Genomic DNA, 18,833 nt, shown 5'->3' with positions numbered 1-18,833 from the left:
AGTAATAAGGAAACATTCAATATCAAAAGAGAGTTGCAGATTGTGATACAAATTTCGTTTCTAGAAGACATCATCGATGAGTGCCTAACACATAGAAGGAATATGATGAGAATTTGATCGATTGCTTTCAGTCGCCCATGCCGTTAAACACATTACAACAGTACGACTGAATGTCTTGTCAATGGTCGAAAATGAAAGTACGATGTTTTGTCTATAGATTATATTGACTGTATTGCTGCATTTCAATGATCTAGCGATAGAGTGTGCTCTTTCCCCTATCACAATTGAGGTTGAGCTTTGAGGATTCCGTGCAGAAAAATGTCTCGACACGACTCTTAGGGATGAGCTCCAATACACAATAAATCCGAGATACTTCAGAGAACATGTTCCGAAAGCATATTGATCCTAATCAACACCATTAACATGCCACTGTAGCCAATCGGCGTAAAATAATACACAAAAACTCTTTTAGAGCTACAAGCAATCTTAGACATTGGGACTTAAAGTACTGCTAATCAACCAAACTTCGAAATGACTTATGACACCACTTGTCTTTTGACTTAAGAACTTATACATTGACGTCATGTAGCGCCGCCATCTTAGAGGCTGGTGTATTTGCTTTACATGCATTGTTGCTCTTCAGCTGGCCATCTTGACAACTCAATTTACGTGTATTCCTCATTATCCTCTGAGGGAGGAAGCTATGATACTGTGACGTAAATACATGTACATAACATCTATTCCAACGATGTGACATGATCACCCATCTTCCCCGATAACCCTATCTACAAAAGCAACACTCCTATAAAACTTGTGTGAAATCATTTTTAAGTTTGTGACCCAAGGTTATTTGCGAAAAATATTCATAGGAATCCGCAGCTTCCAGGTCCAAAGTACATCATTGCTACATATTGACAGGATGTTTATTCATTTAACTTCCAATTCATTAAATAAAATTTCAAATAATATCTACATCCTGTCCACATCTAAATAAACCCAAGGGATCTATTTTTTATCATTATGATCACTTAGTGCTTTTCCTTCGTTTCCCCAAATTGCACCACAGTAATCATGGTAATCAAACATGCTTTGTATCAAACTCTTATAAAATACCAGTGCTGTGGTTTACTTATGCATGTAGTCTGAATCTCTTGAATGGGTACTGTTAAGTGACGTCTTGCTTAATTTTTTTTCTCTACGATTGTTACAGGAATTTGATTCTAATTCCTAGGTATTTCATTTGAGTTACTAATTTGTTTACATTAGGGCCAGTAAAAACATTGGGTACTTCTGTCTGTTTTAACGATCTGATGTCCACTCCGAACTCGCATGTATCTATATGAAACGTTAGTCTATTCTTCGCTAGAAATTTCTAAGCAATAGATTATCAACACGGGTGTTTACTTTATTATTTTCTATTTATATTTTGATAACGGTACTTACAACGTTTCGTTATTTTTGTTAACACATTCTCACATTCTCCTGCACTCGGATCATAGAGCTTGATTCTTTCATAACACTGCTACTGCACAACATCATAATAAAAATGATGAAACGGGATTTTAACGTTCTTGTCGTTTTTTTATTATCAATTCAGCAATATGAGAAACACCAGAGTAGTATAACATCACACAGACATATACATAGACCACTGTTGAAATAAATAGACTACAATTGTATTATGAACACTGATATGCTGACCCTTGCTACAGACCTAACATTTAATGTTTAACATAAAATTTCTAATAAGATAATATTCACCGCATGGATGGTAAATGATTCATAGAAGTATTATAATTCGTCTTAATTGGTAGGGGTACTCACTAAACAGCATAAAATTTGATGTTTGACTGGAAATTTAAAGATTTTATTAGCAGAGTCAGTTTCTTTGCGAATAGAAAATAATTACTTTGATCAGTATCGTTAACAAATTGGATACACAACCTCAAAAATCAAACAATTATAATATGATAATAATATATAATGATTTATATAGCGCAGAAACTATGTGCTCATATTCTACTTCCCTGCAATTAAGAGCCGGTGAAATGCTTTAGAACAAAATAAGAAAAGGGGGTAAAAAGATGTATGGGAATTATTCAAACAGATATGTTTTTAGTTCAAGTTTGAATGTTTCTAATGATGGACAGGATCTTATTACATGCGGCAAACCATTCCATAATTTGGGGGCTGCACAGGCAAAAGCACCATCTCCCAAATTTATTTTTGTTTTATGAGAGGGGATATGAAGGAGCAAATTATCATGAGAACTGCGCAGGTAGTGAGAGTGTCTGTGAACTTTTCTTTGTAAAAGCTCAGAAAAATAACTAGGGGCTTGGCCACTTAGTGCCTTGTATACGATTAATAAAATCTTGAATGATATTCGTTGGCGAACTGGTAGCCAGTGAAGATTCTTTAAGACAGGGGTGATCCTTGAAAATCTAGATTGACTACAAATCAGCCGTGCACATGCGTTCTGTATTCGCTGAAGACGCCCAATTTGAGACGAGGGGAGCCCATAGAGCAAACTGTTACAATAATCTATCTTACTAATAATGCATGCATGGACAATTATTTTCATGCTTTAAATAATGATACATTGAAAGTTCAAAATAGTATTTCTTATACAGAAGTAAAAAGAAATAAGTAAACCGTTTGAATATATGTTAAATTTGCGTATCAGACACTATTCTGTATCTAGAGGGCAGAGACCCTAAATGTATCTTTTCAGGACATTATTAATGTTCATGTTAAAAACTACGAAACGGTAAATGAATAATCAGTTAAAACGTGCACTTTGGAAATTTCAAACGACTCTCCCAAATCACCCCTCCAATGTGAAAGTAAGGCACCCTGCATAACAATGAAGATTATGTTTACTATATTCAGAACCGTGCGCCGAAGTGGTAGCAGTTGCTCCCCCTCCCCTCCCTTGAAATTTAGAAAACCTACATTTTATTAATATTTTTCACAGACTTTAACAAAACTGAAATCCTTCATTTTCATTATAAACAGGTGTCACAGTGGAAGTGAGATTGTATTCACTTATTTTGTTTCTATGGATACAGGAGGAAAGTAGAAGTGCCATCGTGTGGTGTTGTATAGGGGTGTATGTGAAGATTAGTAATAGGAGATAAAGAAGAGATTAAATTTCGAGTGTGAAAGGGTCTTCACATTATGACATGTGTGCACTAGGTGTGACCAAGGTTAATCTTTATAGTGTGAAAGTGGTTTGTCTACAATATTGGAGCTAGTTTGAATACATACCTCATTTCTTTCAGCCGAGGAAAGGCTTTTCAAAGTAAATTCTTAGTTTTATTCAGCCCAGGATGGGCATTGTTTGAAGGAAATATCCAGGTGGTTAAATACAAATTAGATTTAATCATGCTCCTTGCACTGGGCAAGTAGTAAGGATTTTTGAGACAGACACACCTAGCCTATAGAGGAGACAGGTACCTTTTCCAAGGGCCTCTCTGACTTTTTTTCGACATGAGTTTCTCTACATGAGTTATTAATTTCAAGAGTTTGTTTTCAAGTGATTTCAAGGCAAAAGGAAAGACCTGCAATTGTAATGACAGGCAAATTCTTCATTACGATGAATTCTCTCAAGCATTTATAAAGAGCACCAACGGTGAGTTAATTCTCATAATTATCTTGAGATTTGGAAGTAATTAAATAAATGTGTATGTTTCTAAGTGTGACAATAAAACAGGTCACGATAAAGCTTTAATTGAAATGTATTAATTAAGTAATTATATTGAGTAAAGTCTTATCTTTGAACTTTGAACAATGTGTCACTTTAAGTCAGAATCTTGGAAGTCTTAAAATAGAAGAACTTTGTAAGAATGGATACAAATATGAGAGTATTAAAGATGAACTGCATTATTTGTGTGAACCATTTTAGATAGATTATTAGTTAATCAAGAACCGCATAGTAGAAATTGTTTATGAAATCTATTTTTAGATGGCACGTAGTCTGGGGCAGGAGACACACCCCATCCAACTCTGATCCAACTACCAGTAAACTCAGCACTCAGGAGTCATGTACGATCATCACGACACAGCTTCGTCTTAACTACATAAAGGATTCTCAACGTCAAATCTTCAAGCGGTGACGTATGACATTTGATCAATTGAGAGAGTGACACAACTATGAAACATTTGGAACGATTTTGAGCGGTGTCATTTTGAGAGACTATAAATCCATCTTAGTTTGTGAGAGTTATAATGCGGTTCGTTTTTCAAGTTTAAAAAGGTTCATTTCGTAAATCAGTTTATTGTTATATATTTTTTTTTAGGTTTGTACTCTGGTATATTATAAAGTCATAGAAGAATAGTAAAACAAACTTTGGATTGATGTTTGTTTGTAATCTGGTGTATTGAGAAGAAAAGGGTAGCAAGACAAGACTTATGAATAATTAAATACATCAGTATTGGTGATAGAACATAGATCTTTTGAGTCTGTTAGTTTTTTTTTGTTTATCTTTGATGAGTGAATTTGCAAAGTATAGTTATTTTCATGTGACAATTTTTGGGGGCATGTCCGGGAGCTAAGATTCACTCATCAGTCACATGAAAATGTTTTTCATTAATCTTGAGGCAAATTTATAGTTATAGGGATTAGTCATAGGAATTAGGTAGTAAACATTACAGATTAAGGAAGTGATAGAATTTGAATTGTTTTGTAAAGGTTGGTGTGTCTGAACCAAAGTCCTTGTTAGATTTTTGTTTGTATGGAAGTTTGAAATGGATCCAGAAAAATATTTGAGGGTTGGTCAAGCTCTTGGGTTTAGTGGAAAAGAACTCCAAGATTATGTAGAAAAAGAACAGAAAGATGCTCAGAGAGACGCGAGAGGTGAGAGAGCGGAATTGTTAGAATTGAAGAGACAGGAGAAAGAGATATTAGAACTACAATTGGAATTAGCAAAGGCTAAGCAGGATGGTACTTCAGACCCAGGAGGTCAGTCTAGTAGTAATCGAAGTTCGGCTAGGACCCCTAAACTCCCAGCATTTAATGATGGAAAAGATGATATTGATGCGTATTTGCATCGTTTTGAGAGATATGCGATAGGGCAAGGTTGGAAGAAAGAAGATTGGGCAATGAATTTAAGCGCCCTTTTGAGTGGAAAGGCTCTAGATGTTTATTCTCGTTTACCAGATAGGGATGCTAGTGACTTTGATGAACTTAAGGCAGCCTTACTGCAGAGATATGATTATACAGCAGAGGGATTTCGGAATAAGTTATTCACTAGTAAACCAGAAGCGGGTGAGACTGGTCACCAATATGCAGCCAGAATTGGGAAGTATTTTGATAGGTGGATAAAGTTAGCTGGAATAAAGGAGAATTTCGTAGAGTTGAGAGATCTCATAATAAAGGGACAATTTGTAGATGGTTGTAGTAAAGAACTGTCACTCTTCCTTAGGGAAAGACAACCTTCTGATTTAGAGACTACCGCTGAACTAACAGAACAATACTTAACAGCCCGTGGGGGTATGTTCACTCAGTCAGGTTCTAGACAAATCAGAAACCAGGATAGATTTGTAAAGAAACCCGAAGGTAAGATTTATAACTCAGAACCCAAAGGTGCTTTCGCAAATCAACCAATTGAATGTTACAATTGCCACAGAAATGGACACTTAGCCAGAAATTGTACAGTAAAACCTATGACCTACACTCAAACCAGTCCTAACATGCCAAAGACATGTTATTTGTGTCACAAACCGGGACACTTCGCAAGGAATTGTAATTACAATCGACCTAGACTAGGTGCTGCTTTTTCTAATATGAACCAAACTATTGATAGCAATGCAAGTCCACATATGCAGCAGTTTAGGACATACCCAGAGCAATCTAGGTCACTGTCTGCAGAAGCCCCACCATTTAGGACAGATCAAGGTCATGCTATGTCTTATGTGCCCAACGAGCTTAGGACAAATAATTATGAATACTTACCAGGCCAACCAAGTTTAAATGACCAATCATCCCACACAGATGTTAGATTCGACCCAGTAGCATCATGTATGGAGATAAATGATTCACCGCAATCACTCCATTCTTGTTGTTTGCCAGATAACCAAGATCACATCACCCTTCAATGTGGTCATTCACTTCCAATTGTAAGTGCCGCATGTAATAGCAAAGTAAATATAGATAAACGAATGCCAGTAACAAAAGGTATTGTTGGAAATAAACAGGTCTCAGTACTTCGGGACAGCGGCTGCAGCAGTGCTGTGATCCGTCAAAGTTTGGTACTTCCAGAACAAATGACAGGTAAGGAAACCACATGTATTTTAATAGATGGGACTGTAAGGAAAGTTCCAGTTGCAAGAATCCATGTTGATACACCCTACTTAGTCAAAACAATTGATGTACTTTGCATGAAGAACCCCTTGTACGATCTTATTCTAGGTAACGTGCAAGACATCCTCCCTCCAGATCACCCAGACCTCAATTGGACTCCAACGACACAGGCAAATGCTGTTCAAACTAGGAATCAAGTCAAGAATGAAGGTAAACCACTTCGACCACTTAAAGTTCCTAAACCCTTACAGGATGTTGTCACTCCAGAGAAACTTAAGGACGCTCAGCAGACTGACGAATCACTTCGTCGTGCTAGAGAACTAGCAGATTCCCAACAAGAGAAAACTAATAATCGAAATGCAACTTCTTCCTATTATTACAGAGATGGTATATTATTTCGCAAGTTTCATTCCCCTAATGTTGAACATGACAGTGTCTTCCACCAGGTAGTTGTGCCCAAGTCACTTCGAACTCGAGTGATGCGCCTAGCTCATGAAACCTTATTTGGAGGCCACCAAGGTGCCAAGAAGACTACTGACAAAATATTAACCAATTTCTTTTGGCCAGGAATCACCTCTGATGTCACCAGGTATTGTCAATCATGTGACGTATGCCAACGCACCCTACCGAAAGGTAAAGTAACCAGGGTTCCTCTCGGTACCATGCCACTAATAGAAATTCCATTTCAACGTATTGCAGTTGATATTGTAGGTCCAATACAGCCCATGACAGAACGCCGGAACAGATACATCCTCACCATCGTAGACTACGCAACTCGGTATCCAGAGGCCATACCACTACCAAGTATCGAAGCTGAACGGGTAGCTGAAGCCTTAGTAAGTGTATTCACAAGAGTAGGTATTCCTAGTGAAATGCTAACTGATCAAGGCTCTCAGTTTACGTCTGAAGTAATGAACCATATCAGTAGACTTCTCTCTATCAAACAGATAACCACTTCACCATATCATCCCATTGCCAATGGATTAGTGGAACGTTTCAACGGCACACTGAAACAGATGCTGAAACGCATGTGCGCTGAACGTCCATCAGATTGGGACAGGTACGTTGAACCTTTGCTTTTTGCCATTAGAGAATCTCCACAGGAAAGCTTGGGCTTTTCTCCTTTCGAACTTCTTTACGGCAGGAAGGTTCGTGGACCAATGGCGATCTTGAAAGAACTATGGACAGGTAATGTGGACGTAGCCGAAACCAAGACAACATATGAGTATGTATTAGAATTAAGAAACAGGTTAGAAGAGACATGCCAGGAAGCTCATCGATCACTCCAGAAGTCAGCTACTCGCTACAAGAAACAGTACGACAAGAAGAGTAAGGTACGTTCCTTTGTACCAGGTGACAAAGTCCTTCTCTTACTCCCCACAGATCGAAGCAAACTACTCCTTCAGTGGAAAGGACCTTTCAACGTGATTGCCAAAATCGGTGCATCTGACTACCGGATAGATCTGAATGGCAAGACGAAGGTCTTTCATATCAACCTTCTGAAGAAGTATAACGTACGACAAGACGAGGTAAGTTCTCTTTCTCACCCACTAATGACCCTCACAGAACCAGAGATAGTTGCTACCGCCGTCATAGAATGCGAAGAGGATACAACAGAGACATCTCTTTCTAACAAAGCTTTACTCCAACCATTTCCTCTTGATTCACAGGAAACCGTAGCCGATGTGACGATCAACCAAGATCTAACCTCTACCCAAAGGAAAGAAATTAATCAAATACTAACTGAATTTCAAGATACCCTTACAGATCTTCCAGGCCGGACTACACTAGGTCACCATGACATCAAACTGACAGAGGATGAACCACGCAGGAGCAAACCATACCCCATTCCTCACGCTCTCCGACAGACAGTCAAAGATGAAGTACAGAAAATGCTTGCACTTGGAGTAATTGAACCCTCTAACAGTCCATTTGCTTCTCCCATAGTGTTAGTTAAGAAACCGGATGGCAGTAACAGATTCTGCGTTGATTACCGCAGGCTCAATCAAATCACAGTCTTTGACGCCGAACCAATCCCTGACCAAGAAGAACTCTTCACCAAGTTATCACATGCCAGGTATTTCACCAAATTAGACCTCAGTAAGGGCTACTGGCAGGTCCCCATGTCAGAGTCAGCCAAGCACCTTACTGCGTTCCTAACACCCGATGGTTTATTTCAGTTCACCATGATGCCGTTTGGCTTAGTCAATGCCCCGGCGACTTTCAGTAGACTTATGAGGAAAGCCCTCGAGGGTCTCCATGGAACACTCAATTACATAGATGATATACTAATCTATTCCTCCACTTGGTCAGAACATGTACAGGCACTGAAAGAGCTTTTCCAGCGACTCCGTGCTGCTAACCTCACTGCCAAACCAAGTAAGTGTCATGTAGCTCAAGAACAGGTAGAATTCCTAGGACATGTCATAGGTAAAGGTGAACTAGCACCAAGACCGCAGAAGGTAACTGCAATCAACGAAATCAGTAAGCCTCAAACTAAGAAACAGTTGAGATCATTCCTAGGTACTACAAATTACTATCGTAAGTTCATTCCGAACTACTCGGCAATCGCCGCCCCCTTGACTGACAAGTTGAAAAACAGTGAACGAAATCAGGTAATATGGGGAGAGAATGAAGAGCAAGCTTTCCATACTCTCAAGTCCAAATTGAGTAATTTTCCCATATTACGACTTCCCGACCTCACAAAGAAATTTGTGTTGAGAACAGATGCATCCGACAACGGCATAGGCGCCGTTTTGTTACAAAAGCATGCTAACGAGAAATTCCCAGTCGCATATGCTAGTAGAAAGTTGAAGGATAGTGAAAAGGATTACGCCGTGATCGAAAAAGAATGTTTGGCGATCATTTGGGCCGTCAAGAAGTTTGAGACATATCTCTATGGAAACCAGTTCGATCTCGAAACCGATCACCAGTCCTTAACGTACATTCATCGTACTAAAGTAGCCAACCCAATGGTCATGCGATGGGCACTAGCTTTGCAGCCCTATCGATTTCGACTAGTGTCAATAAAAGGTAGTGATAACGTAGGGGCAGATCTCCTCAGCCGCTTGTAAATAAATTAAGGAACGTCGGGAAATGACACAAGTTTAAAAAAAAGTGTCTTCTTAACGTTAATTGAAAATAGGTTGAGAAACAAATGTGAAAAATAAAATTCCCAGAATAAAGCTCATTTGGGATTTATTTTCAGAATTAATGAAGAAAATGACAAATTAAAGCAGTGTCATGAAAAAGATAAAGTAGATTTTGTTATTTGGTACATTTGATACATATGTGTTTTTATTTTTCTTTTGAGACCTAAATGATAATTTTATTGTAAAATAAGCATATGATGCAAAAAGGACGAATTAATGCTTATCTTTCTAAATTAGTGAATACAATTTTAGATTGGGGGGTAAAATGTCACAGTGGAAGTGAGATTGTATTCACTTATTTTGTTTCTATGGATACAGGAGGAAAGTAGAAGTGCCATCGTGTGGTGTTGTATAGGGGTGTATGTGAAGATTAGTAATAGGAGATAAAGAAGAGATTAAATTTCGAGTGTGAAAGGGTCTTCACATTATGACATGTGTGCACTAGGTGTGACCAAGGTTAATCTTTATAGTGTGAAAGTGGTTTGTCTACAATATTGGAGCTAGTTTGAATACATACCTCATTTCTTTCAGCCGAGGAAAGGCTTTTCAAAGTAAATTCTTAGTTTTATTCAGCCCAGGATGGGCATTGTTTGAAGGAAATATCCAGGTGGTTAAATACAAATTAGATTTAATCATGCTCCTTGCACTGGGCAAGTAGTAAGGATTTTTGAGACAGACACACCTAGCCTATAGAGGAGACAGGTACCTTTTCCAAGGGCCTCTTTGACTTTTTTTCGACATGAGTTTCTCTACATGAGTTATTAATTTCAAGAGTTTGTTTTCAAGTGATTTCAAGGCAAAAGGAAAGACCTGCAATTGTAATGACAGGCAAATTCTTCATTACGATGAATTCTCTCAAGCATTTATAAAGAGCACCAACGGTGAGTTAATTCTCATAATTATCTTGAGATTTGGAAGTAATTAAATAAATGTGTATGTTTCTAAGTGTGACAATAAAACAGGTCACGATAAAGCTTTAATTGAAATGTATTAATTAAGTAATTATATTGAGTAAAGTCTTATCTTTGAACTTTGAACAATGTGTCACTTTAAGTCAGAATCTTGGAAGTCTTAAAATAGAAGAACTTTGTAAGAATGGATACAAATATGAGAGTATTAAAGATGAACTGCATTATTTGTGTGAACCATTTTAGATAGATTATTAGTTAATCAAGAACCGCATAGTAGAAATTGTTTATGAAATCTATTTTTAGATGGCACGTAGTCTGGGGCAGGAGACACACCCCATCCAACTCTGATCCAACTACCAGTAAACTCAGCACTCAGGAGTCATGTACGATCATCACGACACAGCTTCGTCTTAACTACATAAAGGATTCTCAACGTCAAATCTTCAAGCGGTGACGTATGACATTTGATCAATTGAGAGAGTGACACAACTATGAAACATTTGGAACGATTTTGAGCGGTGTCATTTTGAGAGACTATAAATCCATCTTAGTTTGTGAGAGTTATAATGCGGTTCGTTTTTCAAGTTTAAAAAGGTTCATTTCGTAAATCAGTTTATTGTTATATATTTTTTTTTAGGTTTGTACTCTGGTATATTATAAAGTCATAGAAGAATAGTAAAACAAACTTTGGATTGATGTTTGTTTGTAATCTGGTGTATTGAGAAGAAAAGGGTAGCAAGACAAGACTTATGAATAATTAAATACATCAGTATTGGTGATAGAACATAGATCTTTTGAGTCTGTTAGTTTTTTTTTGTTTATCTTTGATGAGTGAATTTGCAAAGTATAGTTATTTTCATGTGACAACATGTCAAAACCTTCCTTAGACAAGTTTCCTCCTCCCCTCTTTCGAGTTTTTCCGAAAAATTGTATGCGTCTTGCCCCTCTCCCCGGAACAAAATCTCTACAGCCATGATAAACCGTGCCATAAGAATGACGATGAATCATAGCTGACTGGAATTGTTGTATTCCAATTAAATTTCGTTGTCGATATTTTTCTCATCCATCCCTTTCTGTAATTCCTTAATAATCTGCCATATAATAATGTGTCATTACTGCCGATGTTCTCCCAAGCTTGCATAAGTTAATCACGGACCGCACAGAGGATAACATATGTTGAACTGTTTGACAGAAAATACATTTCCCATGATGAAACTTATTTGGTGTGAAGATCAGAGTGCTTACAACATCATATCGTTCAGCGCTGTTGACCGAGATCTTAAGTGATGAGCTAATATTTCTTGATCTGATGTACCAGTGTAGTAGCGGAGCCGGGTAGCCGTTACGAGCTCTACAGGTTACGTTAGTCTCTCTGCCTTCGAGCATATCACCTGGGACAGTCATTACTATTTCGTGTAGCCCTTCATAGGAAACAATTTTTTAAAATTAATCTTTACCTAAAGAAATAACCATGTTTTTTAACAGAGCCCGGACAGTTTATTGGGGAATCGAATGAATTAACGTTATATCATCAATAACAACTACCTTGCAATTCTCGTCAGGTTTGTCAAATTATACTACATTTTTTATTGAATGATCTTACTTTCTTATCAGTTCTTTATTTCCAATATTGTTACTTGTTTCTAAAATCAATATGGGATAACAACTTACCGTAAACAATTAGTCTAACTGCTACCATTTTAAGAAATAAGGCATCGTCTATATCGGAGGAGCACAGAATGTGCATTCCATGATTTGTGACATCTGGCATTATGATTATAATACTTTCAGTGTCAAATAAACTGTCGTCTAGAACACTCCTATTACTTGATACATTTGCAGGGATCGAAGTCCTGTCAAGGTCGCCAACTAACCAAAATGATAGTTCGGTCGCTGGGAATGACCCGATGCTTTTACAAGTGATTGAAGTCGGTGAATCTTCTTGAACGTATAAGACTGTTGATTGAGACTGGTTACCTCCAGTTAGAAAGAGCAGCACACTGGCTGGCATAACTGTATGCATTAGAAAATTAGAAAAGAAGGGTGAGGGAAAGAGGGAGAAAGGTATGATATGAGACAGGCCCTTTTTGGAAAGCAGTTTAGAAACTTTATGATACCATGCAAATAAAAAAAATCAGAAGACGATATGATTAGTCAATGAATGTACTCATTACCCCTGAACTGCTAAATAGTGCTTACAAGCACGTGGTTCGAAGCAAAGTGTCAGCTTATTCAAACTATTTTGGATTAACAGTGTATTGCAAAAAACAGCAAGTACTGAAAACCCTGGGATGACAACATCGTGTATATGTATGAAAGTTTTTCCATGTTCAAATACATACCACGAACATTCAGAGTAACTAAGTATCTAATACTCCTTTGTAGATCTTGGTGTGATACGATGCAGCTGATGATCTTTCCGTGATCGTTTCTGGTGGGTGTGATTGTGAAAGATTTATGAGAGATGTAATATCCGTCTTGAATGTCATCAGACTGATCGTGATTAACAACGGTCACATCCTCTGGTATTAGCCATTGCAGAACTGCAGGAGGCCTTGCCCGATTTGCTCCACAGGTGATGATGTACGGATCTCCAGCAGTTATACTTATGTTAGCGTAGTTCAAGTATTGCCAGCCTGATTGGGTATCAGATACAAAGACCCTTGATGGTGGAACTGGAGGAAAAGAAAGCGTTTTTATTCAGGATTAAAATCCAAATGTAATATTCTTCTAAATTCCTATTCTTACATGTCTTATGCTTCAGTTATTCATATCATCAATCGGTTTTCTTGCAATCTTAATTAGTTTCTTTTGCGTGTCTTTAACACTATAACTAGGGGTGGGCAAATGACAACTTTTTTTTCAAACGGGTGAATTCTATTGCCATTTTTGCTGCTGAACACAAATCCGCCAACCATTTTGACCTCCAATGAGGTTTGATATTGGTTCCTGCCATTTTTTGGAAAAATGGCGGGAAAATTGCCATTTTTGCCCTATTTTTATATATAACGGCATATAACGGGTGTGTATTTGTCTCTCTCTTTGTTTTTGAGGGTGCTGAGTTCAATTATCTCAATATGTAAATCATTGGATGTATAGCCATGGTAAAAAATTGCCATTTTCCCTCCATTTCTTGAAAAATGGCGGGAAAATGGCATTTTCCATGTTTTTTTACATTGAGTAGCATAAAATTGGTGTGTGATATGTCTTATGTGTTTGAGGGTGCTGAGTTCAAATATCTGCACATACATAAAGGACATTAGATGTATAGGCTCGGTGAGATGAAGTTGGTTTCCCGCCATTCTTTGAAAAATGGCGGGAAAATGACCTTTTGGCCATATTTGTACATTAAACATCATAAAAGGGGTGTGCGACATGTCTCTTTATTTTTTAGGGTACTGAGTTGAAATATATGCATACTTATTGAGGTACAGGCATGGTGATAAATGGTAAGATCAACATTGTAAGCAAAAATAAATGCAAATAGTGAATTTCATATGTTTATTAAAAATCATTATCATACATGTAGTTATGAACAAAACAAAACGAAATCAAAGATTTAATAATCTGCAGACCAGCTGCTTTAATGAATCAATGTTGAAAATACATAGGCATACAGTTGATATGAATAACATGAAAGCAGACCACATCACCATAACTGGACATTCAGGTAAAAGGACATCCCTGACCACAGGTTATGTGGGAAATTTGATGCATAGTGGTCAAGATGGGGCTGATCAAAGCTTATGGGTTCAGGTGCTTAATGGCCATTCTTGCCAACTCCACAGCTGATGAATTGAAATCAGAAAAAGACTTCTGGATGACAGATCGAGTTGCTGACAGAAGTCCTTCTTCAGGCTCTTGGAGTAGACCTTACTAAAATCCTAAAATGCTGCGCTCATATAATTTTGCGTATAGATCATGCAATATATGTGCAGAAACATAACAGAACAGAAGATTTGCATCCACCAGTTACTGGAGGTATCAGCAGGTGAGGGGATATTTGTATCTCCAGGATTTTCAATCCATACTAGGGTTAATCGCAATCTCCTAGTTATTGTCTCCTAGCCATAATCAGCAATAAGTGTCCCCCTTGGATGGAAAATAACAATATTCAGTGCCAAGGATTCAAAGGATTTGTAGCCAATAAATTCGGTAGAATTGCAGAACTTGCTAAGGAGTACCTGTCATGACGAGAATTCATCCAAGCTTTCTTCAATGCAGATGTGGACACCAACAACTACAAACTTGTTCTTGCAGTGGCTACATTCATTCAGAATGAGTGGTTCACATGCTGTTGAGAAATTTACACAATGACAGGTTATCTTAACATCTTCCTGATGAAAGTACTGCTGGGCATCAACAAGATGGGTGAGCAAAATGTTGGGGATAGAACGTGGCAGGTGATTCCTTGAGGAAAAACTAAATGGGTAAGACAAAATTATGGTGGACAAAGAGAAAAGAAACAGGATCGGGAAGAGATAGGCTAGTTGCTGATGTGATTGAAGAAGTTATTAGTACAGTGAAGAGCCAGATGTCCAGGACAGATTACTTTATTGGATGTTGATGGCATGATTTATGCTCCTTTTACCAACTTAGAATGTGAACTGAATTTTCAAAGCTAGTGCACAGATTCAAAGTTACTGATGGAAGTTCTCCTGTCCAGACTCTGTCCAGAAAAAAAAATCTGCTGGCATCTGGTGGTCTTCTGGTACACCCTGAATTTGAAAGTAAGAGTATAGAAGAAAGGAAGGAAAGGTGGAAGTGGGCTCGCTGTTCTGAAGAGGTGAACACAGTATAAAAGCTCGAAGCACACTTTAATGCAACTGTTGTATCTGCAGAGAAATTTGCACTGCATAAGAATGAGGAGTTAAAGAAGAAAGCTTGTAAAACTCTAACAATCTTGGAAAGATGTAAAGACCATAATGGCCCACTGACTCTTAACAACTTAGATATGTTAGCAAATCTCAGTGAAAATGGCTTCAGAATTAAGTTGGCTATCTTTGTCTCACAGTAACTCCAGACATTCGTCAAATAGGTGTGTGAAAGGATCAGATGACATACAAGATGGAAAAATGTTCTGTGGAGAAATTGAAAGTTTTGATAAGAAATGCACTAAGAATACCAAAAGACTAAAAAATGGATGCTCTGCTGCTGAATGAAAAAGTTCATATATTAATATATCTACAGTTTCATGTAAACAATTTTCATTTGTCAAAATATTTTCGTTTTCCCAAACTTTGACACAGAGTACTTGTAGGCAATCGTATTAGTCAAAAATTATGTTCCAGTTTTACTAGTGTTGAGATGGTCTTGTAAATCACTGCATATTGGTAACAGATGCAATAAGTACATTTTAACATCTATAATTCTGACTAAAGTCAAGGTGATATCTAGCAAAAATTTCACCAAGCCAAGCATTACCCCAAATCTAAAACAGAAATATATAAATCCTCAAAGGGAAACATTGATATCTAACAAGAAATTCATATAGCCTCCTGCTTTAAATTTCATTTTCTTTAATCTAGTGCTGATCATGAAAACATGCACTATAGGAGGCATAGTTCGAGACTTGTTCTATTACGTTATGTACATTGTACACCAAAAATATTTCAAAGCCACATGCATGTATACTCCCCCCCCCCCTTGCCTGACAATTTCTGGGATTTTTCTCTAGAAAGAAAATGAAATTATATCATCATATATGAATCATCTATTTTTCAAATAAATAGCATGAACACATCAGTTCATACTATAGTAATTAGTATAGGTACAGATGCATTAATATTGTTTTTTTTTATGAATGCAATAGTGATTTGTGATCATTTATCACCACATGATAAAAAAAAGCTGATTTCACCCCCCCAAAAAACTTTACAAATGTTGGAACAGATTTAATTTATTGATTGTTGGCTTCAGTGGCCATGAAAACATATATTTAGATATGTAACAAACTACAGATAAATAAATAGTTACTGCTTTATGTCAAAAAATTATGATTTGAGGGCAATTCATACCAAAAATGGCCCAAATATGCTGTTTTCACCTAAAAACATTTTGAATGACCCAACTTATCTGATTCATGCATTTTTGTGCTTAGTGACCATGAAAACATAGAGCTAGACATGCAACAAGTTACAGATGAATGAATAATTAAGGATTGATGTACAAAAAATGTGATTTGAGGACAATTTTTACCAAAAAATGACCAAAAAATGCTGATTTTCACCCAAAAACGTCATTTTGAATGACCCAACTTATCTGATTCATGTATTTTTGTGCTCAGTGACCATGAAAACATATAGTAAGATATGTTGCAACCCTTATTTGTACAGATATTTAAGGATTTACAAGTGAAAACACTGATTTTTGAGGAATTCGGCGGCCATTTTGAAAAATCGCTCGGAACCAATATCAGACGTATTCTAAAACAAAAATACTTATTAGATTTGTGTTCAGCAGCCAAAATGGCAACAGAATCCACTCGTTTTAAATTGAATTTCCCAAAAAGGTTTTATTTGCCCACCCCTACTATAACTCACGAGTTTTCTTTGATACTAGGGACATCTAATAGTTCAACACATCTTCAGTAGATAGTGAATACCTTTACGACTGCATTGTTCAAGTGCTGCCCTTGACATGGGCAGTAGTAAAGCTACAAGAATGCCCTCTTGAATGGCTTTCATCACAAACTTTGTGTATCATTGAAGAATGTCAGTGGCATTGTGAAAAGCACTGCAATATTCGATTTATGTCATGTTCATATGATGTATTTCATATGTAATATTCTCTCCCAGAAATATTAATAATTCTATAGAGAGTAAAGTTTACTCCTATTTAAAAATAGAGTGGTGTGTCTTAACAGTTCGTGTAAAGCTTAACTGTGAATTTTCCTTAAAAAAAAACTCTCAACAAGAATTTATAGATAACGTTAACAAGAATTTCAACGTGTGTATATTCTTATGATAACAAGCAGATAGGTAGCATGGCTCTTGTATGAAATGACACTGACGAGATGAGGATGATGGGTTCCTGTAGCAATAAACTGTCCTGATAAGCATAGAAATACACGAAAAGCCACATTAGCAAGAAACGTATAATTAGACCAATCCTGAAAGTGTGCAGGAATTTGATTTCAATATTTGTGTTTAATTGGTAATGAAAAATATGGCTTTCCACCTTCGTTATTACCTGGATTTAGTGCTTCCAAGTGTTCATTCGCTGAACGTTGTCCATCTGTGTTAAAAACACCGCATGTGTATCTCCCATTGTCACCAGTGGTCAAATTGATTATTGTAAGGGATGTGCTGCGGTCATCTCCCAATATCTTGTACTTTGAAGGATCGGAAATAGAAGTTGTACAGATACTCATAGGAGTGCATGATTCATAAGCTACCTGGATACCCTCATGTCTCCAATGTACGGTGCGGCCAGTCGAAGGAGGCGAGTAGATGCACGTCATCGTAAAATCTTCTCCTTTGACGGGTAGGGACAACCTTGGTTGGAAAGAAATCGTTCCTGAAGACAAGGAAGAGGGCGAGCCTGCAAATGGATTGGGTAGGTAGGAATTCTTTTAACAACCATTGTAAAGATTAAGTCATTGCTTATCCATAGTACTTTACAAGATAGCATCTGTTTTATATCAGTAGGTGCAAAGTTGCGGTTTTCAAGATTCGAACGGATATTTGACTCTAGGGGTGCAAATTTTCACTTGTTTTAGTTTTTTTGCTGCACATTTCTTTATTTAGTTATTATACATTTCTATTCAGAAAAAACTTATTCAGCTCTAGATAATGAATCATGAGCACATATTTAATAAACAGGCTTACAATTGGTCCTTGTTAAAGTTTATATAAATTATGATCATGTACATTGCCCTTTTTTCGGATTGTACCTTTGTGAACCTAATGTTTCTGTATTTTATGCAGTTTATACGTCCTCTCCAAATTCATTGCTCATTAAGGGCATTCTGAGACAAATACCGGAATTAAGAATGGAAGAAAGCGGGGTTTTTTTTAAGGGGGACCATTTGCAGACAGTCTGAATGCAGTGGGCCATAACCTCACTTCAAATTATCTTACAGAATAGAATATTGTTTACTTTATTCATAGCCTGTATTTACTTCAAAGAGAAATGCTACGAGCCAAAATGTATGCCAATGGTGTTTAATCTTATGAAATCGACTCACCATTAGTAAAGAAGAGAAGAGCAAACAAGCACCAAATATGGCATGCCATTTGAGATCAGAGTGATAGTATCCAATTGAATAATCCTGGTAACAAGTTAACATTCATTATCAAAATGTAAGACAGTTACAGTGAGACAAATTTCGTTTCTAGAAGACATCCACGATGTGTCCCGAACACAGTGAAGCAATAGTGATGACAATGAAATTCGATTACTTTCAATCGTCCATGCCGTTAAAGCACATTACGAAAGAACGACATGATGTCTTAAGTTGTCAACGGT

General features: G+C 37.1%; 1 protein-coding gene across 2 annotated transcripts; it reads left to right on the top strand.

Annotated features, from left to right (window-relative positions):
- Positions 1 to 3,482: 3,482 nt before the first annotated feature.
- On the top strand, positions 3,483 to 11,224 carry LOC121420251. Of its 2 annotated transcripts, none has more exons than XR_005970734.1 (2): positions 3,483 to 10,334; positions 10,668 to 11,224. XR_005970734.1 is itself a non-coding variant. In XM_041614822.1 (2 exons), exon 2 carries the CDS (start codon positions 4,747 to 4,749, stop codon positions 9,373 to 9,375), a length of 4,629 nt encoding a protein of 1,542 aa, XP_041470756.1. In that variant the 5' UTR covers positions 3,483 to 3,631; positions 3,965 to 4,746; the 3' UTR covers positions 9,376 to 11,224. The 2 variants fall into 2 exon arrangements, 1 of the variants encoding a protein (XP_041470756.1); XM_041614822.1 differs by having other exon boundaries at positions 3,483 to 3,631; positions 3,965 to 11,224.
- Positions 11,225 to 18,833: the final 7,609 nt, after the last annotated feature.

The sequence above is a fragment of the Lytechinus variegatus genome, chromosome 8 (genome assembly GCF_018143015.1).
Source record: "Lytechinus variegatus isolate NC3 chromosome 8, Lvar_3.0, whole genome shotgun sequence".
Lineage (NCBI taxonomy): Eukaryota > Metazoa > Echinodermata > Echinoidea > Temnopleuroida > Toxopneustidae > Lytechinus > Lytechinus variegatus.
This window is presented reverse-complemented; position numbering and strand designations above follow the sequence as displayed.